The sequence below is a fragment of the Moschus berezovskii genome, chromosome 10 (genome assembly GCF_049115385.1).
Source record: "Moschus berezovskii isolate FMDL1 chromosome 10, NW_MosBer_1.0, whole genome shotgun sequence".
In the NCBI taxonomy this organism is placed as follows: Eukaryota; Metazoa; Chordata; class Mammalia; order Artiodactyla; family Moschidae; genus Moschus; species Moschus berezovskii.
In genome coordinates this window covers 60,468,952-60,496,605 of record NC_142469.1, presented here as the reverse complement: position 1 = coordinate 60,496,605, position 27,654 = coordinate 60,468,952, and the positions used below count along the sequence as shown (strand labels likewise).

Here is a 27,654-nt window from a genome sequence, read left to right as displayed (position 1 = left end):
CATTCATATATATATATATATTTCACAATTAACATTTGTTTAGAAAATCCAGTGAGATTTATAGAAGAGCTCTTAAAAAATTGTTTGTATCAGCAACTTCTAGACTGTCAGTGAGGATTTCCTTGCTACTAGGTAACCAAACAAAAGAGAGAATTCTCGTGGCTTCTGAGGCTGATGTAAGGTGAAAACCTTCAGCTGTAACCCCTATTTCAAAAGTTAGTTTTCTTCACAGCTGCCTCATTGTTCTCAATTATTTCTAAAAGTATTCCAACACGTGATTTTACACAATCTGTTTACAAATAAAAAGTGTCATTTCTGTCTTTTAGCTTCCAAGTAAAGTTTCATATATATATATATATATATTTTTTTTTTTTTGGAGGGCAAGATGTTCTCTAATTTACAATGTTTGAAAACTGCCAGTGTAATCCAGTTAAAAGGAACTTTTGGATACCTCTGCTTCCCTTGTGGCTCAGCTGGTAAAGAACCTGCCTGCAATGTGCGAAACCTGGGATCAATCCCTGGGTTGGGAAGATCCCCTGGAGAAGGGAAAAGCTACCCAGGCCTGAGAATTCACAAAGAGACCACTGAGCGACTTTCACTTTTAAAGCTTTCCAGCAGAACCTTAGAACACCAGTTTCTAAGGAATGGGTTTTCTCTAGTTGGGGAAAAGGGGCTGGGGGGAGTCCAGCTTAACTTAACTCTGCCCCTTTGCTCCATTCGTAGGAAATGCACAGAAAAATCTCTCCCGGTATGCACCTACACCCCTTTCCGTCCCTTACAGACCCGAGAGACCTGTGCCGGGAAACCAGAGCCCCGCCCACTCAGCGAGCCCCACCCCACTCTGGCCCCGCCCCTAGGGGCTCCCAGTACGCGGTGCGCGCGCCCTTCGGGAGGCGGGGCTGCTCAGGCTCACTGCAGGGCGGCTGCGGGCTGCCTCTGCTTTCAGGTTCAACGTCTCCGCCGGCTGATTCTCTACTGGTGTCTGGATTCCCGGACCCTGGTGAGTAGCTGGAGATTTCTGGGCCCAGCTGGCTCAGTTGTGGCCAGCACTGAGGCCACCCTCAGCGCCTGCGCTCTTACCCGCCAGCCAATCTGCTCGCCTGCAGGTGGCCTTTGACCCTGCGCCCCAACGCCCTGCGGCGGCCGCGGTGGGCTGCGTCTCGCTGCGAGCCTCGAGAACTCGGCAACCCCACTCCGTCGCTCATATACCTAATTTTGCTAGGATTAGTTTTGTTGTCTTCTCTCCTACTTTATCCCGAGTCTGTCGGCCTCGTCTCCGCCACTTTTTTGCAGCGGAACCTCTTGTCGCCTCGGTATTTTTCTTTCCCCAGGAAGTTGGGAATTTTAGGAGTGATGGAAAAGCCTTTCAGCGCTTTATGCTTCTGTCCCCAGACTCGACCTTGTGCCTTAGGGGCAAGTGAGAAGGTCGAGGCCTACCTGGCTTGGGCTGCGGCAGGAAGGTGGCAGGCTCCGGTCTCCGGACGCCTAGGCGAGGGGAGAGGAGAGCCAGGGTGGGGAGGCCAACGCGGAGATGCGTTTTCCAGTCACCTGTTCCACGTTTGGCACTATCATTTTAGACTGTTACAGTTTGCTGAATCGAAGGATGCAACTCTGCTGGAATAGTATCTCTTCCTATTTTCCAGAGGAACCAATGAAAATTTAGGCAGTTAGGACTGTTGGTTTCTGTTTCAACGGTTAGAGACCCTGCAGATATGAGTTAAGGAAAAATGTGGAAGTACTTTACAAAAATAAAGCAAGGAAAGATAATGTTAATTCTATGACTTCAGAAAAAGGCAAGTAAGACTTGAATAAGTTGGTTATGTTAAAGTATTAAAACAGGAGCTTCCTGGGTGTCTCAGTGGTAAAGAATCCACCTGCAATGCAAGAAATCCCTGTTTGATCCCTGAGTTGGGAAGATCCCGTGGAGAAGGAAATGGCAACCCACTCCAGGATTCTTGCCTGGGAAATCCCATGGAGAGAGGAGTGGGCTCCATACAGTTCATGGAGTCTCAAAGAGTCAGACGTGTTTAGCAACTAAACAACAACCAAATTTAGACAATAGTTGAAAGAAAAATACAAAATAAAATCTAGGTATTGATAATATTAAGTCACACGATTGCACATCATTTCCATGTCAGTATGTTACTCTATTCATATTGAACTATATGTAAACCTTGAAAAAATAGTGTTGTGTAGGGAATCTTGTCGACTTCCAGGTTCTATGCATAAAACATTACCAGAGCTGTTGCTGTCAGTCACACAGTGAGTATTGAGTATGTAGGAAAATAAACTTTCTTCAGATTTAATTTGGACTAGGTTTATGAGTAGGTAGTGGTGTTGAAGAAGACTCTTGAGAGTCCGTTGGACTGCAAGGAGATCCAACCAGTCTATCCTAAAGGAGATCAGTCCTGAGTGTTCATTGGAAGGCCTGATGCTAAAGCTGAAACTCCAATACTTCGGCCACCTCATGCGAAGAGTTGACTTACTGGAAAAGACTGATGTGGGAGTGATTGGGGGCAGGAGGAGAAGGGGACGACAGAGAATGAGATGGCTGGATGGCATCACTGACTCGATGGACATGAGTTTGAGTGAACTCCGGGAGTTGGTGATGGACAGGGAGGCCTGGCATGCTGTGATTCATGGGGTTGCAAAGAGTCGGACACGACTGAGCGACTGAACTACTGAACTGAACTGAATAACAGATAATCGTCTTTAAGTGAAAACATAATCACGTCAGCAGTTTTCATCTGTCACAAAATTTGTGGTGTATTCTCTAAGCTTGCTTTGTCTAAAATGTTGTAGGAAGGTGTGATAACAGGAGGAGCTTGAGTTCTAGAACTGTGTTTCTCTGCTCTGCTCATTGCTTAATCTCAGGTTACTCAGCCATTTGTTAGCCCAAGTACTGGGAAAAAGTTGGCAACTGCTCTGTTGGTAATTTAGTTCAGTTCAGTCACTCATTCGTGTCTGAATCTTTGTGACCCCATGGGCTGCAGCACACCAGACTTCGCTGTACATCACCATCCCCTCGAGCTTGCTCAAGCTCATGTCCATCGAGTCGGTAATGCCATCCAACCATCTCATTCTCCGTCGTCCCCTTCTCCTCTCACCTTCAATCTTTCCCAGCATTAGGGTCTTTTCCAATGAGTCAGTTCTTCACATCAGGTGGCCAAAGTATTGGAACTTCAGCTTCAGCATCAGTCTTTCCAATTAATATTCAGGACTGATTTCCTTTAGAATTGACTGCTTTGATCTCCTTGCAGTCTAAGGGACTCTCAAGAGTCTTCTCCAATACTACAATCAAAAGCTAGAATAGTTATATTTCTCTTCAGTCGTTTCTTAGAAAATAATGTCAGGAAAACAGCTAGAAAAAGAAAGCCATCAGAGATCTGTATAACATAATAAAAGCTAAAAAATGAAATTTTGGGGGGCTTTCTGCATAGCAGGATTGGAACTAATCCTTTTTGAAATCATAGTATCACTGATTCAGTTCAGGATCTCTTATATCTCGCTAGACCTACAAGTTAAAGTCAATCATTTCAAAGATTGAAAGACCTCCAAATCACATAAAGCAAAAGTAGAAGCCATAGAGTTTCAAAAGAACAAATGTATTACGTCTGTGTATTATTTTATCATGTGCCCTTTGAAGATGCTAGATTTTCTCTTATCCAATACCCTGAGTATTGAGTAGGTTACTCCTTTGGAAATCTATACATCTGTAATTAACTTGCAACTTTTTTCCTCTGAGGTGACTTCTGGAAATTTTTTGTTTTGAAACCAATTAAGTAGTTCCACCACACTTTTTCTACTAAAGATCATTAGACCTGTTAGTCATCTCAAGTTTCATTGTTTTGCTAATTTGGACACAATTTTTGATAAAATGAATTTTAAAAATTATTGGATCTATCTATTTAGCTATGATTCTTCCTATATAATATGTTCACTATAGACTTGGCATGTCAACTTTATGTATAGTCTGTAGAACCTGTTTGTACACATACTGCCCCAATAGATACCAATGTCAAAAACAAAAGGGCCAGAAATTAAATTTTTTAAGTTGAACATTTAATGGTCATTGACTAAATGTAAGATATATTGGGTTCTACTATAGTGTAAAGGTAAGGACTCCATTTCTGGATCTTATGGAATAATCTAGTAGGATGTATAATGTATTAAATAGCATGGTGCAATAGATAAAGAAATGCCAATTTAAAAAGTAGGTAATAGTGTCATAATAGACTATATGGGAATGTGAGTATTTTTCAGTCTGGAATCATTGGGAGAAGTATCAAGAAGAAGCAACAGTTTAGCTTTGTCTTGATGGATTAGTGTAGTAGTCCAGAAATTAGCCATATGGAGAATAGGTATTTAGAGAGAGTGAACTGTGTGTTACCTGACTGCTTGCCAGACACCTATCTTTAATAACAGTCGTCGTCAAAATAAATACTTGTTTGTATTCATTCAGTATTACACTAAGCCGGAAATGATTCCAAGGGTTTTGTAATATTAACTTATTTCATCCTCATAAAAATCCTTTGCGTGAGGTAATAACTCATTGTAAAGGTGAGAAAGGAAGGGAAATTTTCAAGTCATTTATTTAGGTGAAATGGCCTAGAAAAAGGCCAACTAGAATTTGAACTGCAGAGTCCAAATTTTAAGCACAGGAGGCCTGTCTTTATTTAGGTAGATTAGACTTATTGGAGGTAATATGAAAGGAAAAGAGAAATAGATTTAGAGGTAAAGGAGGGAGCAGCAGCTTTTATAAATAGGTGTTTTGTATTCATCTATTGCTCTGAGAAGTGGGTCTAACAAATATGTAAATGTCTCAGAACTGTTTCATATTTCTTCACTTTTCTTTTTTTAAATCTAATTCGTATTATTTTATTAAAACATTACCCTTTTTATTTTGCTTATATTATCTTGCATGATTTACAGAACAACTTTGTCAGAACAGTTAATTTTGTTTTAGACAAGTTTTAAAAAAAACTCAGGGTCACACAGTTAGGTCGACATAGGTGATTTAAACATAGATCTTCAAATTCCTGAATCAATATTCTTTCCATTATGTATCCTGACTCTTCCTTGAATTTAGCCCCATTCAGCTGATAAGTGTTTCAAAAATCTTATAATTTCTAAATTGAGTAGTTATTGTTCCCATTCTCTATGATTTGTGAATATTCATTACCATTGATTATTTCCTTATAAAATACCCACTCCATATCAATTTTTCTTCCTTATGAAATATTATGTTCTAACTTTAGAAGACAGCATAAGAAAATATCACAAAGTAAATGATTACCCACAGGTAGTCATTATACTTGTTTAAGTGCACTTTGAAGTCTTCCTCTTTGTCTCCTTAATATAGTTGAGCTCCTATTACACGCGTATTTTTTTTTCCTACTTAATGACTTGTCAAAAATTCTCAGTTTCTTTAAGTAAAGGGAAGGATTTGTTTTTATTCTGTCAACTTTGAAATTTTAGGACAACAAATCATAGAGGCAGGTCAGAATGGTTATATCATCCCTTTATTCCTATGCACAAGACTGTCACATTCCGTACAAAGGAATATTACTCCCTGGAGTCCTGCAGTGCAGAGTTGAAGGACTGTATGGGTTGGTCCTTCCTGGAAATAAGCAGGTTTATATTAAGAGTTCATGTCCTCCAGTTTGCTGGTGATAGCTTTTTTTTCTTTCTTACCTGTTTTTAAATGATTTTAGACTTAAAAGTTTCAAAAAATAAACAACTTGAAAATCTCTGTATATTTTTCCTGTGGATTCACCAAATGATAATATTTTGCCATAAAACATTTGCTTTATTGTGACACAGACACACACACTCATATATTACATTGTATATAATTTTATATACACATTGTATGTAATATGTGTACATATGCATATATGTATACATATATATGTAGGTACATTTATGTGTAAGAGAGTATCTTAATATGTTGTCTGATGTTTCTTCATGATTAGATCCAGATTAGTGTTGACAGAAATACTGCAGCAATGATTGTATGTTTTTCTTAGTGTATGCATTCACTCTATAGACTCATGTTTATTTATTCAAATCAACTGATAAAGTTAATTTTGATTACTTGTGTAAGGCGGTGTCTGCTAGGTTCCGCACTGTTCAGTTGCTGTATATATCTCCCTTTGTAGTTAATTTGGTATCTTTTTTGTGGGAGGGATACTCTGCCAATATGTAGATATCCTGTTTCTCATAAATGCTATTTCTTTGAACCCCTCATTAATATCCATTAATGATTCTTGCTTGATACAGCTGTAGCCAAGTTCAGTTCAGTTCAGTTCAGTTGCTCAGTCGTGTCCGACTCTCCGTGACCCCATGAATCACAGCACAAGAATAATAAATTACAGACATAAAGTAAGACTTTATGAATCTATACTGATATTTTTAAAATGTGAAAATAAATGGAATAAAAAAGATATACTGGAATACCAATTAATACATTTAGATGGAATAATGGAATTAGACTAAATGTATTAATTGGTATTCCAGTATGTCTTTTTTATTCCATTTATTTTCACATTTTAAAAATATCAGTATAGATTCATAAAGTCTTACTTTATGTCTGTAATTTATTATTCTTATTCATAATTTTGATTTTGAAATCGTCCCAGATTTAGTCAGTAGTTGCCTCTTCAAGCTAACTTCTTTGTCCTATGAACATATCTCTACATTTTTTGAGTAATTCCTGATTTTCAGGCCATACTGGTTTTCATTTCAGGCTGATTTTCCTTTATAAGTTGTTCCAAGCTCATCTTGTACTTTCTTAGCCACATTCTTGAAATCAACCTGGTTCTATTAAGTAGAGAAGTATATGTAAAATTCAAAAACTTGGCATCAGATGGGCTTATTGCTGCAAGGATTTCTTTGGGTCTAGACTCTCGGTGGACAGAACTAGGAAATAATGTGCATGTATCTGTATGTGTACACACCCATTTACCCGCCCCCACACATGAATTTGTTTATCTTTTAAAAGCTATGCATCCATATTGATACTGCCAATTGCAGTCTGACAACACGTTTCATTTTAGCCTCCTACTTTCTATGTTTGTAACACTTTTTTCTTTTTGTTTTTTTGTCAGTGAACAACCTGAGCCCCATATTCTGACTTATATTGCTTATTTTAACAATGCACATTAAATATTTTAAGAATTGCTAACCTTCATCATAGCATAAAATAATCTACTTATTAACTGGAATTTAACCTTTAATATATTTTGTTTTGAGTATGTGAAATGTAACATAACTTAAAATGACAAACCTATATAAAAAGTTTTTTTTTTTTTTTTCAGTGCTGAATCAAGGCTATTTTATTTTTTTACATCAGTGTTTATATACCCTGCTACTGCTAAGTCACTTCAGTCGTGTCCGACTCTGTGACCCCATAGACGGAAGCCCACCAGGCTCCCCCGTCCCTGGGATTCTCCAGGCAAGAACACTGGAGTGGGTTGCCATTTCCTTCTCCAATGTGTGAAAGTGAAAAGTGAAAGTGAAGTCACTCAGTCGTGTCTGACCCTTAGCGACCCCATGGACTGCAGCCTACCAGGCTCCTCCATCCATGGGATTTTCTAGGAAATAGTACTGGAGTGGGATGCCATTGCCTTCTCCTTATAAAAAGTTATACTCAGTTACTTTCATTGTCCACACTTCTACCCTGTTTTAATCACCCCATATTTTTCAGTTTCTCTTTACCCTCTGTAGATAATCAACTTTATTAGATTCTTGTTTTTCTGTTTCTTTTGCTCACTTGGGAAAATCTATTTTTTCTTATTGTCATTTTGCTTTTTTCACTTAGCAGTATATCCACAGAATCTCTTTCATCTCAGAGCTCTTCCTCATTTTTTCTGAATACTCAGTATTTTACAAACAATGCTGCATATTAACTTATGTACTTACTATTGGTTGTATATTTTCAGGGTAAATTCTGTGAAGGAGGATTCTTGAATCAAAGGAAAATGGATGTATAATTTTGTTATATATTGCCAAATTCCAAAAAAAGGTTATACAGATTTTATTCACTATCAACACATAAGAGTGGTTATTTTCTCACTGTTCTTGCCAACAGGATGTAGTTTCATGCTTTTTATTTTTTGCCAACTTCATAGATAAGAAATGATACATTTGTGTGGTTTTGAGTTTGAGTGAACTCCGGGAGTTGGTGATGGACAGAGTGGCCTGGCGTTCTGCAGTTCATGGGGTTGCAGAGAGTTGGACTTGACTGAGAGACTGAACTGAACTGAATTTACATTTTTCTAATATTGCATGATACTGAAGATCTTTCAAATATTTTCATTCAGATTGTCAGTTGTCTTTTCACTTTATTTTGTAGTGTTTTTTGATATATATATTTAAAAATTTATGTAATCTTTTTTTTTTTAATTTGTTGCATCTGAATTTTGAGTCTTATGTATAGAAAAGTCTTTTATTACACTAAGGATATAAGCGAATTCAGGTGGCATTATATGAATATTTGAATGATTCTGAGCCCTACAACTTATATTATTCTTTGAGAGATTAAGGTGGGAAATAGGGGCATTATTTAAAACCTGTGCTTCAAAAGTAGCACCAGAGAAGCTGAAAATATGAGGAAAAAATGGCAACTGAGAAAATGAACAGAGCTTTCGGTAGTTTCATGGCTCTTTGGGGACCAAAATTGGAATCCAGGGCCCTTCTAAAGCTCATCCTAGAGGAGGAATCTTGGTAAATACTTGTGACTTTGATTTCAGAACTTGTAAGTATAATGGAGTAAAGATGAATCAGAAATACACCAAATATTTGCACGGACTTAAACCCAGGGAGGCCTGGCGTGCTGTGATTCATGGGGTTGCAAAGAGTCAGACACAACTGAGCGACTGAACTGAACTGAACTGAAACCCAGTTTTGAAGATTTCCATCTGTGATTGTTGTTGTTCAATCACTAAGTTGTGTCCGATTTTTTGCGACCCCATGAACTGTAGCACACTAGGCTTCCCAGTTTTTCACAATCTCCCTCAGTTTGCTCAAACTCATGTCTACTTGAGTCAGTGGTGCCATCCAACCATCTCATCCTTTGTCACCCGCTTCTCCTCTTGACCTCAGTCTTTGCCAACATCATAATCTTTTCCAATGAGTTAGCTGTTTGCATCACATGTCCAAAGTATTGGGGCTTCAGCTTCAGCACCAGCCCTTCCAATGTGATTATACTAAGATAATCTTCCTCTACCCTAAAAGTCTTCAAGAAATAAAAATATGCTTTCTTTGAGGGAAGATGGCATGTAGAGCCTCACATTATCTCTGAAACTTTTTATATTCTGTGTGTTCAGTTCAGTCGCTCAGTCGTGTCCGACTCTCCGCGACCCCATGAATCACAGCACGCCAGGCCTCCCTGTACATCACCAACTCCAGGAGTTCACTCAAACTCATGTCCATCGAGTCGGTGATGCCATCCAGCCATCTCATCCTCTGTCGTCCCCTTCTCCTCCTGCCCCCAATCCCTCCCAGCATCAGAGTCTTTTCCAGTGAGTCAACCCTTCGCATGAGTTGATCAAAGTATTGGGGTTTCAGCTTTAGCATCAGTCCTTCCAATGAACACCCAATGCTGATCTCCGTTAGGATGGACTGGTTGGACCTCCTTGCAGTCCAAGAGACCCTCAAGAGTCTTCTCCAACACCACAGTTCAAAAGCATCAATTTGTTGGCGCTCAGCTTTCTTCACAGTCCAACTCCCACATCCATACATGACCACTGGAAAAATCATAGCCTTGACTAGATGGACCTTTGTTGGCAAAGAATGTCTCTGCTTTTTAATATGCTATCTAGGTTGGTCATAACTTTCCTTCCAAGGAGTAAGCGTCTTTTAATTTCATGGCTGCAATCACCATCTGCAGTGATTTTTGGAGCCTGTTTAGCATTTAGTAAGAAACAATAATTTAGCCTATAAAAAAATAGTTACTGTCTGAATATTAAGAGGAAAAAGCCAAACAGGCAATAGAAACAGAATCAGGATATTCAAATTCAGGTTATTAGAGGTAGACTTTAAATAAATGGGATTACAAAATTCAAGGAATAGGAAATTTTAGCAGAAAGCTGATATCTTTGAGAAGAATCAAATGAAAAATTTAAGACTAAATTTATAACTGAAATTAGTTGCCACTGAAGAGAGTCAGGAAATTGAAGATAGTTCAGAAGAAAATATTCAGACTGAACCATGGAGAGACAAAAGGAGGAAAATTTTAAAAATGTTTAAGGGACACATAGAACATAAAATTTTGATGTGTGTAATGTATTCTATCTGGAGAAGGAAACGGTAACCCACTCCAGTATTCTTACCTGGAGAATCCCATGGACGGAGGAGCCTGGTAGGCTACAGTCCATGGGGTCGCATAGAGTCGGACACGACTGAGCGACGGAACGGAACGGAACGGAATGTATTCTATAATGCGAGATGAGAGACAAGATCAATGTTGAGTATATACTTGAGTTGGTGAAATGGGGTGGGGAAAAAAAGGTGATTATAATTGAGGCAGTCAGATAATAAGTTTGTTGAATGACTAGGCTTTTAATATATTCATAAATATTTCCTTTTTAAATCTGAAGTTTTGATTTTATATTTAGAAAATTTTAGTCTCTGGGTGGAATGTTTCTTTTCTATATCAGTATATGTAAAATCTGTCCAAAGGATGAAAAATATATTTACTTTCTTAAATAACATGTTTAAAATCTTTATTTGACAAAAATATGATTGTGATATTTCCAAATAAATACTGCTATTCAGTCTAATTATGTATAGATTCTTTCTGTAGCTATTAATATTTGATTATATAATTAACATCATAATACTCTTTAAAATTTTTCAGTGTAACAAACTTTATGGGTTTTCGTTTTCCTTTGAATATATTGGAAAATATTATTAATACCACTTACTAATAGTTGTTTTTCTCTACGTTACAGCTAAACATTTACCATTTTGGAGTTTAAAGAATGACATCATGGCAAAATTTCGAAGAAGGACTTGTTTCATTTTGTCACTTTTTATTCTATTTATTTTCTCTCTGATGATGGGTTTAAAAATGCTGAGACCAAATAAAGCAGCTTTTGGAGATCCTTTTGGACTTGACCTTCTTCCAGAAATTCGGCAACGAGCTCCTCATTTGACGAAAGTTTTTGATTCCCAAAAGAGTGACAAAATCAACAGTGAAACAAACATCAAGAACTTAAAAACTGAGGAAATCACTGTGAAAGCATCCGTAGCCTCTGAACTTAGTCCAGAAGAACTGCCACCTCTGAATTATTACTTACATGTATTTTATTACAGTTGGTATGGAAATCCACAATTTGATGGTAAATATATACATTGGAACCATCCAGTTCTCTCACACTGGGACCCTAGGATAACCAAGAAATATCCCAAAGGGAAGCACAACCCCCCTGATGACATTGGCTCCAGGTTTTATCCTGAGTTGGGAAGTTACAGCTCTCGGGATCCTTCTGTCATTGAAACTCACATGAAACAAATGTACTCAGCTTCAATTGGTAAGTATTTTAGATATGTATGTGAATGTATAAGTAAATTTTTATAGAACATTAATTACTACTAATAATTGACCTTCCCTGCTGGCTCAGCGGCAAACATTTCGCCTGCAATGCAGGAGACAGGGGTTCGATCCCTGGGTTGGAAAGATCCCTCAAGGAAGGAAATGGCAACCCACCCCAGTATTCTTGCTAGGAAAATCCCATGGACAGAGGAGGCTGGTGGGCTACAGTCCACGGGGTCAGAAATTATTAATTAATCTCACATTATAAGTTTATAATTTTAAACTTACAAACTCTATTTTAAACTGTTGTTATGTTAACACATGAACACTAACATTTCTGGGTGTATTATTTTTATTGATTTCTAATTTAATACTCTGTGAATTTTATTAAATTATGATTGACATAAGATACAATGAATTCTCTCACTTTATGTTTTTTTTTTTTTTTTGGTAATTAATTTATTTTTTATTGGAGGCAAATTATTTTACAATATTATATTGGTTGGTTTTGCCATACATTGACATGAATTCGCCCCAGGTTTACATAAGTTCCCCCTCCTGAACCCCCCTCCCACCTCCCTCCTCCCTTTATTCTCTCTCTGGGTCATCCCCACATGCCAGCCCCGAGCATCCTACAACATGCATTGACCCCGAACTAGTGATTCGTTTCCCATATGACAACATACGTGCTTCAGTGCCATTCTCCCAAATCATCCCACCCTCACCCTTTCCCATAGAGTCCCAAAGACTGTTCTATACATCTGTGTCTCCTTTGCTGTCTCGTATACAGGGTAATCATTTGCATCTTTCTAAATTCCATATATATGCGTTAGTTAGTATACTGTATTGGTGTTTTTCTTTTTGGCTTACTTCACTCTGTATAATAGGCTCCAGTTTCATCCACCTCATTAGAACTGATTCAAATGTATTCTTTTTAATGGCTGAATAATACTCCATTGTGTATATGTACCAAAGCTTTCTTATCCATTCGTCTGCAGATGGACATCTAGGTTGCTTCCATGTCCTGGCTATTATAAACAGTGCTGCAATGAACATTGGAGTACATGTGTCTCTTTCAATTCTGGTTTCCTCGGTGTGTATGCCCAGGAGTGCGATTGCTGGATCATATGGCAGTTCTATTTCCAGTTTTTTGAGGAATCTCCACACTGTTCTCCATAGTGGCTGTACTAGTTTGCATTCCCACCAACAGTGTAAGAGGGTTCCTTTCTCTCCACATCCTCTCCAGCATTTATTGCATGTAGACTTTTGGATAGCAGCCATTCTGACTGGTGTGAAATGGTATCTCATTGTGGTTTTGATTTGTATCTCTCTGATTATGAGGGATGTTGAGCATTTTTTCATGTGTTTGTTAGCCATCTTTATGTCTTCTTTGGAGAAATGTCTGTTTAGTTTTTTGGCTCATTTTTTGATTGGGTCATTTATTTTTCTGGAATTGAGCTGCAGGAGCTGCTTGTATATTTTGGAGATTAATCCTTTATCCGTTGCTTCATTTGCTATTATTTTCTCCCATTCTGAAGGCTGTCTTTTCACCTTACTTATAGTTTCCTTTGCTGTGCAGAAGCTTTTGATTTTAATTAGGTCCCATTTGTTTATTTTTGCTTTTATTTCCAATATTCTGGGAGGTGGGTCTTGGAGGATCCTGCTGTGATTTATGTCGGAGAGTGTTTTGCCTACGTTCTCCTCTAGGAGTTTTATAGTTTCTGGTCTTACATTTAGCTCTCTAATCCATTTTGAATTTATTTTGGTGTATGGTGTTAGGAAGTGTTCTAGTTTCATTCTTTTACAGGTGGCTGACCAGTTTTCCCAGCACCACTTGTTAAAGAGACTGTCTTTTCTCCATTTTATATTCTTGCCTCCTTTGTCAAAGATGAGGTATCCATAGGTGCGTGGATTTATCTCTGGGCTTTCTATTTTGTTCCATTGATCTATATTTCTGTCTTTATGCTAGTACCATACTGTCTTAATGATTGTGGCTTTGTAGTAGAGCCTGAAGTCCGGCAGGTTAATTCCCCCAGTTCCATTTTTCTTCCTCAAGATTGCTTTGGCTTTTCGAGGTTTTTTGTATTTCCATACAAATTGTGAGATTATTTGTTCTAGTTCTGTGAAAAATATCGTTGGTAGCTTGATAGGGATTGCATTGAATGTTTAAATTACTTTGGGTAGTATACTCATTTTTACAATATTTATTCTTCCAATCCATGAACATGGTATATTTCTCCATCTATTAGTGTCCTCTTTGATTGCTTTCAGTAGTGTTTTATAGTTTTCTATGTACAAGTCTTTTGTTTCCTTAGGTAGATATATTCCTAAGTATTTAATTCTTTTCGTTGCAACAGTGAATGGAATAGTTTCCTTAATTTCTCTTTCTATTTTCTCGTTATTAGTGTATAGGAATGCAAGGGATTTCTGTGTGTTGATTTTATATCCTGCAACGTTACTGTAATCATTGATTAGCTCTAGTAGTTTTCTGGTAGAGTCTCTAGGGTTTTCTGTGTAGAGGATCATGTCATCAGCGAACAGTGAAAGTTTTACTTCTTCTTTTCCAATTTGGTTTCCTTTTATGTCTTTTTCTGCTTTGATTGATGTGGCCAAAACTTCCAGAACTATGTTGAATAGTAGTGGTGAGAGTGGGCACCCTTGTCTTGTTCCTGACTTTAGGGGAAATGCTTTCAGTTTTTCACCATTGAGGATAATGTTTGCTGTGGGTTTGTCATATATAGCTTTTATTATGTTGAGGTATGTCCCTTCTATTCCCACTTTCTGGAGGGTTTTTATCATAAATGGATGTTGAATTTTGTCGAAGGCTTTCTCTGCATCTATTGAGATAATCATATGATTTTTATTTTTCAGTTTGTTAATGTGGTGTGTTACGTTGATTGATTTGCGGATATTGAAGAATCCTTGCATTCCTGGGATAAAGTCCACTTGGTCATGATGTATGATCTTCTTAATATGTTGTTGGATTCTGATTGCTAGAATTTTGTTAAGGATTTTTGCATCTATGTTCATCAGTGATATTAGCCTGTAGTTTTCTTTTTTTGTGGGGTCTTTACCAGGTTTTGGGATTAGGGTGATGGTGGCCTCATAGAATGAGTTTGGAAGTTTCCCTTCCTCAGCAATTTTCTGGAAGAGTTTGAGTAGAATAGGTGTTAGCTCTTCTCTAAATTTTTTGTAGAATTCAGCTGTGAAGCCGTCTGGACCTGGGCTTTTGTTTGCTGTAAGATTCTTGATTACAGCCTCTAGTTCCGTGCTTGTGATGGGTCTGTTCAGATTTTCTATTTCTTCCTGGTTCAGTTTTGGAAAGTTGTACTTTTCTAGGAATTTGTCCATTTCTTCCAGGTTATTCATTTTATTGCCATATAATTGCTGATAGTATTCTCTAATAATCCTTTGTATTTCTGTGTTGTCAGTTGTGATCTCTCTCTTTTCATTTCTAATGTTATTGATTTTGTTCTTCTCCCTTTGTTTCTTGATAAGTCTGGCTAGTGGTTTGTCAATTTTATTTACCCTGTCAAAGAACCAGCTTTTGGCTTTGTTGATTTTTGCTATGGTCTCTTTTGTTTCTTTTGCATTTATCTCTGCCCTAATTTTTACGATTTCTTTCCTTCTACTGACCCTGGGTTTCTTCATTTCTTCCTTTTCTAGTTGCTTTAGATGTAGAGTTAGGTTATTTAGTTGACTTTTTTCTTGTTTCTTGAGGTGTGCCTGTATTGCTATGAACTTCCCCCTTAGCACTGCTTTTACAGTGTCCCAGAGGTTTTGCGTTGTTGTGTTTTCATTTTCATTCATTTCTATGCATATTTTGATTTCTCTTTTGATTTTTCTATGATTTGTTCATTATTCAGCAGCGTGTTGTTCAGCCTCCATATGTTGGCATGTTTAATAGTTTTTCTTCCGTAATTGAGATCTAATCTTACTGCATTGTGGTCAGAAAAAATGCATGGAATGATTTCAACTTTTTTGAATTTACCAAGGCTAGATTTATGGCCCAGGATGTGATCTATCCTGGAAAAGGTTCCATGTGCACTTGAGAAAAAGGTGAAATTCATTATTTTGGGGTGAAATGTCCTATAGATATCTATTAGGTCTAACTGTTCTATTGAATCATTTAAAGTTTGTGTTTCCTTGTTAATTTTCTGTTTAGTTGATCTATCCATAGATGTAAGTGGGGTATTAAAATCTCCCACTATTATTGTGTTATTGTTAATTTCCCCTTTCATACTTGTTAGTAATTGTCTTACATATTGCGGTGCTCCTATGTTGGGTGCATAAATATTTATAATTGTTATATCTTCATCTTGGATTGATCCTTTGATCATTATGTAGTTTCCTTCTTTGTCTCTTTTTACAGCCTTTGTTTTAAAGTCTATTTTATCTGATATGAGTATTGCTACTCCTGCTTTCTTTTGTTCTCTATTTGCATGGAATATCTTTTTCCAGCCCTTTACTTTCAGTCTGTATGTGTCCCTCGTTTTGAGGTGGGTCTCTTGCAGACAACATATATGGGGGTCTTGTGTTTGTATCCATTCAGCCAGCCTTTGTCTTTTGGTTGGGTCATTCAACCCATTTACGTTTAAGGTAATTATTGATAAGTACGATCCCGTAGCCATTTTCTTTATTGCCTTGGGTTCGAGTTTATACACCGTTTCTGTGTTTCCTGTCTAGAAAAGATCCTTTAGCATTTGTTGGAGAGCTGGTTTGGTAATGCTGAATTCTCTCAGCTTTTGCTTGTCTGTAAAGCTTTTGATTTCTCCTTCGTATTTGAATGAGATCCTTGCTGGGTACAGTAGTCTGGGCTGTAGGTTATTTTCTTTCATCATTTTAATTATGTCTTGCCATTCCCTCCTGGCCTGAAGAGTTTCTGTTGAAAGATCGGCTGTTATCCTTATGGGAATCCCCTTATGTGTTATTTGCTGTTTTTCCCTTGCTGCTTTTAATATTTGTTCCTTGTGTTTGATCTTTGTTAATTTGATTAATATGTGTCTTGGAGTATTTCGCCTTGGGTTTATCCTGTTGGGGACTCTCTGGGTTTCTTGGACTTGGGTGATTATTTCTTTCCCTATTTTAGGGAAGTTTTCAACTATTATCTCCTCAAGTATTCTTTCATGGTCTTTCTTTTTGTCTTCTTCTTCTGGGACTCCTATGATTCGAATGTTGGAGCGTTTAACATTGTCCCAGAGGTCTCTAATATTGTTCTCATTTCTTTTAATTTGTTTTTCTTTTTTCCTCTCTGTTTCATTTATTTCTACAATTCTATCTTCTAGTTCGCTTATCCTGTCTTCTGCCTCTGTTATTCTAGTGTTTGTTCCTCCAGAGTGTTTCTGATCTCATCAATTGCATTATTTATTGTATATTGACTCTTTTTTATTTCCTCTAAGCCCTTCTTAAACCTTTCTTCCATCTTCTCAATCCTTTTCTCCAGGTTATTTATCTGTAACTCCATTTTGCTTTCAAGATTTTGAATCATTTTCACCACCAAAATTCGAAATTCTTTATCAGGTAGATTCCCTATATCTTCCTCTTTTGTTTGTGTTGGTGGGCATTTATCTTGTTCCTTTGCTTGCTGGGTATTTCTCTGCCTCTTCATCTTGCTTATAATACTTTGCTTGGGGTGGCCTTTCCCTCTTCTGGCCGTTTGTGGCGATCTCTTTATTATGTAGTTTCCTCTCTGTGTGTGGGGTTGGACAGGTGACTTGTCAAAGTTCCCTGGTTATGGAAGCTTGTGTCGGTGTTCTGGTGGGTGCAGCTGGATTTGTTCTCTCTGGAGTGCAATGAAGTGTCCAGTAATGAGTTATGAGATGTCAGTGGGTTTGGAGTGACTTTGGGCAGCCTGTATTTTGACGCTCAGGGCTAGTTTCCTGTGTTACTGGAGAATTTGCGTGGTATGTCTTACTCTGGAACTTGTTGACCCTTGGGTGGTGCTTGGTTTTAGTGTAGGTATGGAGACGTTTGATGAGCTCCTATCGATTAATGTTCCCTGGAGTCAAGAGTTCTCTGGTGTTCTCAGGATTCGGCCTTAAGCCTCTTGCCTCTGGTTTTTGGTCTTATTCTTGGAGTAGCCTCTAGACGTCTCTTTCTGTCATTTCCAAGGTGGTTCCCTCTGTTTTAGCTTCTGTTTGCTGGTCTCTTCCGTGTCTAATTTCCACCCTGATACTAGGGGGTGGGTGGACACTTTTTAAGGCTCAGTTGTTCAGTCCTGTTCTGGGAAGGGAGGAACGCTGCAGTCGAATATCTCTGGCGTCTGTGGGGAGTGCTCGCAGCGTCTCGGCCACACTGGGTTTGCCCCCGCTCACAGCACGTATGCTGTCCCAGTCTATACTGCTCAGGCTCTAGGTTGCTCTGCCGGGAACTGTCTGAGGCCAGCGCTGGGATGTATGCACTTCTCAGGTCTGAGCGGCTCAAGTTCAGGTTCTCAGGTAGTCCACAAAGGCCCAGAGTTGGTTGGGCCTGCGTTTTGTGCCTTCCCCGGTCTGAGCAGCTCAGGGGACCAGGTGTTTGGCAAGCGTGGTCTCTGCGACTTATCGCCTCCCCAGTCCCCGCCACTCAGTTTTCTGGGTGTACAACCGGCACACCTTCTCAGGGGGATATCGACCGGCCCGAGCCCAAGAAGTCCTGAATAGCAACAAGCCTGTGTGCAGTTTGTATCAGATGCCTTTCTGGGGCCGCGGTTGCACGCTCCTGCTCTGGCTGCGCTCCCTGCCTGTCTCAGCGGGGGATGGGGGATGGGCCAGCCGCAGCCGGCTCACTCTGCTCGGTCCTTTATTCTGTGAGCGGGGCTGGCCGAGTTGTAGGTTAGAGCTTTCCGCCTTTTCGTGGGGAAGCTATCCCACAGTCTGCTTTGCTCTCCCCAGTTCTCTCAAATTGTTCTCGCGGCATTCAAGCCCAGTCCTCTCTCTAAGCAGTTCAGCCGGCTCCTCCCTGCCCAGCCCCCGCTTGCGAATGGCGTATGCAGGCGTCTGCGCTGCTTCTCCACTGGGAGTTACCTTTTGGCAGGTAATCTGTGGGTTTTTAAAAAATCTTAAAAAAAAAAGAGGGTTATGTGCCCCTCTGAGCTTCCAAGGCTCGCCACAGATTCGCCAGTGAGAATGTTTCCTGGTGTTTGGAAAGTTTTCTCTTTTTAAAGCCTCCCTTCCCAGGACGGAGCTCCGTCCTTACTTCTCTTGTCTCGCTTTTTATCTTTTATGTTTTTTCCTACCTCCTTTCGAAGACAATGGGCTGCTTTTCTGGGTGCCTGACGTCCTCTGCCAGCATTCAGAAGTTGTTTTGTGGACTTTACTCCGTGTTCAAATGTTCTTTTGATGAATTTGTGGGGGAGAGAGTGGTCTCGCCGTCCTATTCCTCCGCCATCTTGTTCCTTCCCTCACTTTATGTTATACATCTGTTTAAATATTGCCCCAATTATGAAGTAAAATATTCTATATTCCCCAAATTTTTGTCTGCTATTTAGCTCTCCCTACATTCAAGGAAAGTATGTATCATATAGAGTAGTTGTTGTAAATGTTTTAAATAAAAATAGAATCATTAAATATTTGTGTGTGCGGGGGAGTCTTTTACTCAGCCTGCTATTTTGAAATTTAGTCATTATTGCTTAGTCGTATTCCATTGTATAATTATAGTGATTTGTTTCTGCATTCATCAGTACTGTATCAAATTTTGTAGCATATAATTTAGCCTTTTTTTTTTAAAAAAAAAAAAAACCTAGTTTGACAATCTCTTCTTTTTAACACATGTTTTATTTCATTTATTTTAATATTGATACAGTTGATTTTGCATTTCATTTTGCTATTTGTTTTCCATTTATCGCATCTGTTCTAGTCCTTTTCCCCAATTTTTTCTGCCTCTACTTGTATTGAAAATGTTTAGTCCATTTTATATTCTTTTCTGACTTACTAGATATATTCCTTCAATTTATGATTGGTGTGACGTTTACAATATGCACCTTTAACTGATGGAAAGTCACAAAGTATTCCTACTGTTTTCCCCTCTTCCCTTCAACTTTTTCTTCCCTCTAATTTCTGGCACTTCAGTTACATGTATTTACATAGAATCATGTCCCACAGATAAATAATTTAGAAAAATATGTAATTGAGTGTATGAAAATTCAACTCATTAATGTACCCTTTATAAAAACGCTCCCTCTTTTAATTCTGTCTTCTTAATGTCTCTACTACTAGGGCCAAAAGGAGAAATTGAGTGTTCCTAAATTTTTCTGACTCTTCAAAAGCTGCCAACTCACTGTTAACCTGATATGGGTAGAGAGACACGCAAGATTTTTTCATGAACAAAATAATACAGAGACCTGTGAATCTATTATATATCAACTTTGGGCAAGATTACTTGTTTTTCTTTTCTTTTTTTTTTAATTGGAGTATAGTTGCTTTATAGTGTTTCTGTTGTACAGCAAAGTGAATCAGCCATCAGTTCAGTTCAGTTCAGTCGCTCAGTCGTGTCCGACTCTCTGCGACCCCATGAACTACAGCACGCCAGGCTTCCCTGTCTATCACCACCTCCCGGAGTACACTCAAACTCATGTCCACAGAGTTGGTGATGCCATCCAGCCATCTCATTCTCCGTCGTCCCCTTCTCCTCCTGCCCCCAACGTTTCCCAGCATCAGAGTCTTTTCCAGTGAGTCAACTCGTCGCATGAGGTGGCCAAAGTATTACAGTTTCAGCTTTAGCATCAGTCCTTCCAATGAACATCCAGGATTGATCTCCTCTAGAATGGACTGGTTGGATCTCCTTGCAGTATAAGGGACTCTCAAGAGTCTTCTCCAACACCACAGTTCAAAAGAATCAGCCATACCTATACATATATTCCCCCATTTTTGGATTTTCTTCCCATGTAGGTCACCACAGAGAATTGAATAGAGTTCCCTGTGCTATATAGTAGGTCTCATCAGTTACTTGTTTTACACTAGTGTGTATAAATGTCAATCCCAATCTCCCAATCCATTTCACTCCCTCTTCACCTCTTGGTATCCATACATTTGTTTTCTACGTCTGTGTCTCTATTTCTACTTTGCAAATAGTTCATCTATACCATTCTTCTAGATTGTACATATATGCATTAATATACAATATTAGTTTTTCTGACTTACTTCGCTCTCTACAACAGTCTCTGGGTCCATCCATGTCTCCACAAATGGCACAATTTTGTTCCTTTTTATGGCTGAGTAGTATTCCATTGTGTTTATGTACCACTTCTTTATCCATTCCTCTGTTGATGAAACTTTAGGTTGCTTCCATGTTCTGGCTATGGTAAGTAGTGTTGCAGTGAACGCTGGGTGCGTGTATCTTTTTGAATTATCATTTTCTCCAGGTGTATACCCAAGAGTTGAATTACTGAGTCATCTAGTATTTCTAGTTTTAGTTTGTTTATGGAACCTCCATACTGTTCTTCATAATGACTGTGTCAGTTTACATTGATACAGTATAAGAGGATTCTCTTTTCTCTGTATCTTCAATACACTTGTTATCTCTTGTTTTTTTGATGGTAACTGTTGATACAGGTACAAAAGGATATCTCACTGTGGTTTTGACTTGTAAATATTTTCCAGGTGATTAGTAATTTTTTCATGTGCCCATTGGCCATTTTTAAGTCTTCTTTGGAAAAAGGCCTGGTTTTTGTTACTGCTGCTGCTGCTAAGTCGCTTCAGTCGTGTCCGACTCTGTGTGACCCCATAGATGGCAGCCCACCAGGCTCCGCCGTCCCTGGGATTCTCCAGGCAAGAATACTGGGGTGGGTTGCCATTTGCTCCTCCAATGCATGAAAGTGAAAAGTGAAAGTGAAGTCTCTCAGTCATGTCTGACTCTTCGCAACCCCATGGACTGCAGCCTACCAGGCTCCTCCATCCATGGGATTTTCCAGGCAGGAATACTTCTGTTACTGAGTTATATGAATTTTTGTAAATGATGGATATTAACCCCTTATTCATTATATGATATGCAAAACAATTTCTCCTATTCAGTATATATCTTTTAATTGTGTTATTGTTGCTTTTGCTCTATAGAAGCTTTTAAGATTGACATTAGTCCTACTTTAAGATTTTTTCTTTTGTTATTTGTGCTTTTGGTGTCATATGCAAAATATCAGTGCCAAGACCAGTGTCAAAGATCTTCCTTCCTGTGTTTACTTCGGGGAGTTTTATATCAGGTCTTTCTTATATTTTAAGTCTTTGATCTCTTTCAAGGTGCTTTTTGTGAGTAGTATAGGATAGACCCAACTTTCTTTTCTGTGTATGGCTATCCAGTTTGCCAGCAACAAAGGATGTTCTTGTTCCTCTTATCAAGTATTAGCTCCTCAAGGTGTAAAGCCAGATTGTTTTCTTTGTTTATTTTCCCATTTCTTAACATCTTCATTTTATGACTACAAATATCCTTTTCAGAATGGCTTTTGGAGCATCCCATAAGAAAGTGAAAGAGGAGAGTGAAAAAGTTGGCTTAAAACTCAACATTCAGGAAACTAAGATCATGGCATCTGGTCCCATCACTTCATGGAAAATAGATGGAGAAACAGTGGAAACAGTGAGACACTTTATTTTTTGGGGCTTCAGAATCACTGCAGATGGTGAGTGCAGCCATGAAATTAAAAGATGCTTGCTTCTTGGAAGAAAATTTATGACCAACCTAGACAGTATATTAAAAAGCAGAGATAGTACTTCACCATCAAAGGTCCGTCTAGTCAAGGCTATGGTTTTTCCAGTAATCATGTATGGATGTGAGAGTTGGGCCATAAAGAAAGCTTATCGCTGAAGAATTGATGCTTTTGAACTGTGCTGTTGGAGAGGAACCCTGGACTGCAAGGAGATCCAACCAGTCAGTCCTAAATGAAATCAGTCCTGAATATTCATTGGAAGGACTGATGCTGAAGCTGAAACTCCAATACTTTGGCCACCTGATGCGAAGAACTGACTCATCTGAAAAAACCCTGATGCTGGGAAAGATTGAAGGCAGGAGGAGAAGAGGACAACAGAGGATGAGATGGTTGGATGGCATTGCCAACACTATGGACATGAGTTTGAGGTGGCTCTGGGGGTTGGTGATGAACAGCGAGGCCTGGCGTGCTGCAGTCCATGGGATCACGAAGAGTCAGACATAACTGAGCGACTGAACAGAACTGATAGGTTTAGTAGAAAGTGATTTTATTTTCATTTATTTTAAGGTAATCTTTGGTTCCTATTTTGATTTCTTCTTTCACCCATTGGTTGTTCAGGAGTTTCTTGTTTATTTTTCATGTATCTGTAGATTTTCCAACTCTTTTGATAGTTAGAAGTATAGCTACCATGGTTTCCTTTTGGTTCCCACCTGAATGGAATGCCTTTTCTCCTTTCACTTTGAGTTTATGGGCATCTTTAAAGCTTTCTTGGTGGAACCATAGAGTTGGCTCTTATTTTTCATCCTTCCAGACCCTTAGTGCCTTTTGATTGCTGAATTCAATCCACTTTTGTTTAGAGTAGTTATTGATACTTAAGAATTTATTCAGTTAAGTTCAGTCACTCAGTTGTGCCTGACTCTTTGCGACCCCATGGATTGCAGCTTGTCAGGCTTCCCTGTCCATCACAAAATCCCAGAGCATGCTCAAACTCATGTCCATCAAGTCAGTGATGCCATCCTACCATCTCATCCTTTGTCGAGCCCTTCTCCTCCTGCTTTCAGTCTTTCCCAGCATCAGGGTGTTTTCCAGTGAGTCAGTTATTCGCATCAAGTTGCCAAAGTATTGGAGCTTCAGCTTTAGCATTAATCCTTCCAATGAATATTCAGGACTGATTTCCTTTAGGATTGATCACCTTGCAGTCCAAGAAAATCTCAAAGAGTCTTCTCTGACAGCACAGTTCAGAAGTATCAGTTCTTCAGCGCTCAGCTTTCTTTATGGCCCATCTCTCACATCCATACAAGACTAATGGAAAAATACAGCTTGGACTTGATGGACCTTTGTCAGCGAACTGATGTCTCTGCTTTTCAATATGCTGTCTAGGTTGGTCATAGCTTTTCTTCCAAGGAGCAAGAGTCTTTTAATTTCATAGCTGCTGTCACCATCTGCAGTGAATTTGGAGCCCATGAAAATAAAGTCTGTCACTGTTTCCATTGTTTCCTCCTCTATTTGCTATTAAGTAATGGGACCTGATGCCATGATCTTAGTTTTCTGAATGTTGAGTTTTAAGCCAGCTTTTTCACTCTCCTCTTTCATTTTCATCAAGAGGCTCTTTAGTTTCTTTTCACTTTCTGCCATATGGGTGGTGTCATCTCTGTATCTGAGATTATTGATATTTCTCCTGGCATACTTGATTTCAGCTTGTGCTTCATCCAGCCCAGCATTTTGCATGATGTATTCTGCATATAAGTTAAATAAGAAGGGTGGCAATATACAGCCCTGATGTACTCCTTTCCAGATTTGGAACCAGTCTGTTGTTCCATGTCCAATTTTAACTGTTGCTTCTTGACCTGCGTACAGATAGCTCAGGAGGCAGCTAAGGTGGTCTGGTATTCCCATCTCTTTAAAAAATTTCCACAGTTTGTTGTGATCCACACGGTCAGAGGCTTTGATATAGTCAATAAAGCAGAAGTAGATGTTTTTCTGGAACTCTCTTGCTTTTTCAGTGATCCAGTGGATGTTGGCAATTTGATCTCTGGTTCCTTTGTCTTTCCTAAATACAGCTTGAACATCTGGAAGTTCTCAGTTCACTACTGTTGAAGCCTAGCTTGGAGAATTTTGAGCATTACTTTGCTAGCATGTGAGATGAATACAATTGTGTGGTAGTTTGAACATTCTTTGGCATTGCCTTTCTTTGGGATTGGAATGAAAACTGACCTTTTCCAGTCCTGTGGCCACTGCTGAGTTTTCCAAATCTGCTGGCATATTGAGTGCAGCACTTTCACAGCATCATCTTTCAGGATTTGAAATAGCTCAACTCGAATTCCATCACCTCCATTAACTTTGTTCATTGTTTTTCCTATGGCCCATTTGACTTCACATTCCAGGATGTCTGGCTCTAGGTGAGTGATCACACCGGTCGTGGTTCTCTGGGTAATTAAGATGTTTTTTTGTATAGTTCTTGTGTGTGTTCTTGCCACCTCTTCTTAATGTCTTCTGCTTCTCTTAGGTCCATACCATTTCTGTCCTTTATCGAGCCCTTCTTTGCATGAAATGTTCCCTTGGTATCTCTAATTTTCTTAAAGAGATCTCCAGTCTTTCCCATTCTTTTGTCCTCTATTTCTTTGCATTGATCACTGAAGAAGGCTTTATCTTTCCTGCTATTCCTTGGAACTCTGCATTCAGATGGGTATATCTTTCCTTTTCTCCTTTGCCTTTAGCTTCTCTTATTAATGGCATTAAATTAAAAGCATTTATTAACGCTACCTTATTGTGTGTTGGTTTTGTATTTCCATTATTTTCTTTTCTGCCTGCATTTGTAAAGGTTATTTTCCATGATGGTATGCTCTTTCTCCTCCTTTTTTGTCTTTTATTGATCTGCTTTTGATTTTTGTTTTATTTTTACCAAAGAGTTAGTTTAAATATCTTACAGATAAAACAGTCCAGTTTAGGCTGATAGCAATTTCCTTTTAACTTGTAAAGTTTTTCCTTAGTGTGCAGAGGATGAGATTGTTAGATAGCATCACTGACTCAGTGGATACGAATTTGAGCAAACTCCAGGAGATGGTGGACGACAGAGGAACCTCACGTGGTGCATTCCATGGGGTCACAGAGAGACAGACACAGCTTAGTGTTTGAACAAAAATAAAGTGTCTACCATTTTGCTCCTCCCTTTATATTATTGATGTCACAGTTTACCTCTTTTTGTTGTATATTTATGAGTAACTTACAGTAGCTATACTTTTCCTCCTCTTTCATTTAGGCTTTGTACTCTTGTTGAGTGGTTAACACACCATCCTACTCCATAGTTATAGTTTTCTTAATCTAACTGTATATTTCTCTTCTTTCCCAGTGTATTGTATAATTTTGTGTGCTTTCATGTGACTGATTAGCTTGTTTTCATTTTTGCTTAAAATCCTTTTAGCAGTAAGTACAAGGCTGATGTAGTGGTGGTGAACTCCCTTAGATGTTGTTTGTCTGGAAGTCTTTACTTCTTTGTATCTGAAGGATAACTTTGCTAGATAAATCATTCTTGGTTGGGAACTTTTTATCTTTCACCTCTTCAAATATGTCATTCCACTGCCCCCCTGGCCTGAAGAGTTTCTGCAGAGAAATTAGTCATTCAGTCGTGTTTTACTCTTTGCGACCCCATGGACTGTAGGCCACCAGGCTTCTCTGTCCAAGGAATTCTCCAGGAACAGGTAGCCATTCCCTTCTCCGGAAGACTCTTTCTGAACCATGGATCAAACCCAAGTCTCCCGCATTTCAGGCAGATTCTTTACCATCTGAGCCACCAGGGAAGCACAACTTTGCTAGATAAACCGTTCTTTGCTGGGCATTTTTATCTTTGAACTCTTCAGACATGTCTTTCCACTGTCCCCTGGCCTGAAGGGTGTCTGCAGAGAAATCCTAATGGTAGTCCATTGTAGCTTCAATTCCTTTCTTTTTTTCCCCCTGACTGCCTTTAAAGTCTTAGAGGGTGTCCTTTTGATTTGAGATAGCAGGATGATCTATTAGCTTTGTAAACTTACATGTCCAAGTCTTTCCTCAGATTTTGGAAATTTTCAAATCCTCCCCCTTCTCTGTCTGGAATCCTGATTATCCTGATATTTGTCTTTTTGATGGATTTCCATTGATCACGTAGAGTTTCTTCGTTCTCTTTTAGTTTAAATTCCCTCTTTTCTTCTATCATTTTAAAATTCCTACCCTCTAAGTTACATTTTTTTTTCTTCCATATGGGCAGCCTTATTGCAGTGCATACTTCAGGTCATTCATTGAATTTTGTTTGGTTCTTTTTAACAATTTTAATAATTTCCTTCTCTTTAATAATTTGTTCATCTTTTTATTCTTGAATTCATTGAAATGTCTTTCTAAGTTTTCTTGTAATTTGTTGAGTTCCTTTAGAACAGCTAATTTGAATTCTTTATTAGATTGTATATTTTGCACTTTCTTTTTTTTTTTTTAAATCAAATAATCCAATTTTATTTATTTTTTTTTCAAGTTGAACAGACTAAATTTCTTTAAACAAACTTACTTATACTCCAGAGTCCTTTAAAAACTTAATAGCATTTATACATTGAAGGTATTTGATTTTCTTGTAACTAGCACTTCAAATGCAAAAAGCATTTGAAGCAACAAGCATTTGACCCAACAAGTAAAACTTTCTACAGTTCATAACTTTTATAAATAAAATAAATTAAATGTACAGTGAATAAGTTCTCTGAAATATTTCAATATTTCTGCAGGTTTAGTAACATCGTAAAATACATTTCAACTAAAATTCACAAATCTAAAAACCTGTTAGGCATTTTTAGGCGTTTTAAGTTGGAAATGAAGACCAATGTTACATCGTAATATGCCAATTACAAATAGTACTTCAAATAGCAAATACTACAGTTTGTCCCAAACTTTAAAAACTATTCATGAACTCAACACTGAACTATTGATGGCTATGAGAATTGTTTCCTAGCCTTTTTGAAAATTTCAACCCATTTACATTTAAGGTAATTATTGATAAGTACAATCCCGTAGCCATTTTCTTTATTGCTTTGGGTTCAAGTTTATACACTCTTTCTGTGTTTCCTGTCTATAGAAGATCCTTTAGCATTTGTTGGAGAGCTGGTTTGGTGATGCTGAATTCCCTCAGCTTATGCTTGTCTGTAAAGCTTTTGATTTCTCCTTCATATTTGAATGAGATCCTTGCTGGGTATAGTAATCTGGGCTGTAGGATATTTTCTTTCATCACTTTAAGTATGTCTTGCCACTCCCTTCTGGCCTGAAGAGTTTCTGTTGAAAGATCAGCTGTTATCCTTATGGGAATCCCCTTATGTGTTATTTGCTGCTTTTCCCTTGCTGCTTTTAATATTTGTTCTTTGTGTTTGATCTTTGTTAATTTGATTAATATGTGTCTTGGAGTATTTCGCCTTGGGTTTATCCTGTTGGGGACTCTCTGGGTTTCTTGGACTTGGGTGATTATTTCTTTCCCCATTTTAGGGAAGTTTTC

The 27,654-nt window shown here is 38.4% G+C and overlaps 1 protein-coding gene across 2 annotated transcripts in view; it reads left to right on the top strand.

Moving 5' to 3' along the window:
- Positions 1-858: 858 nt before the first annotated feature.
- Positions 859-27,654, top strand: part of MANEA (mannosidase endo-alpha) — a 99,540-nt gene continuing 72,744 nt past the window's right edge. For both annotated transcript variants that reach the window (XM_055432937.2, XM_088840707.1), the window contains exons 1-2: positions 859-1,000; positions 10,956-11,537. In XM_055432937.2, the coding sequence (XP_055288912.2) occupies positions 10,994-11,537 (544 nt within the window). In that variant the 5' untranslated portion in view covers positions 859-1,000; positions 10,956-10,993. The remainder of the gene's footprint in view (positions 1,001-10,955; positions 11,538-27,654) is intronic.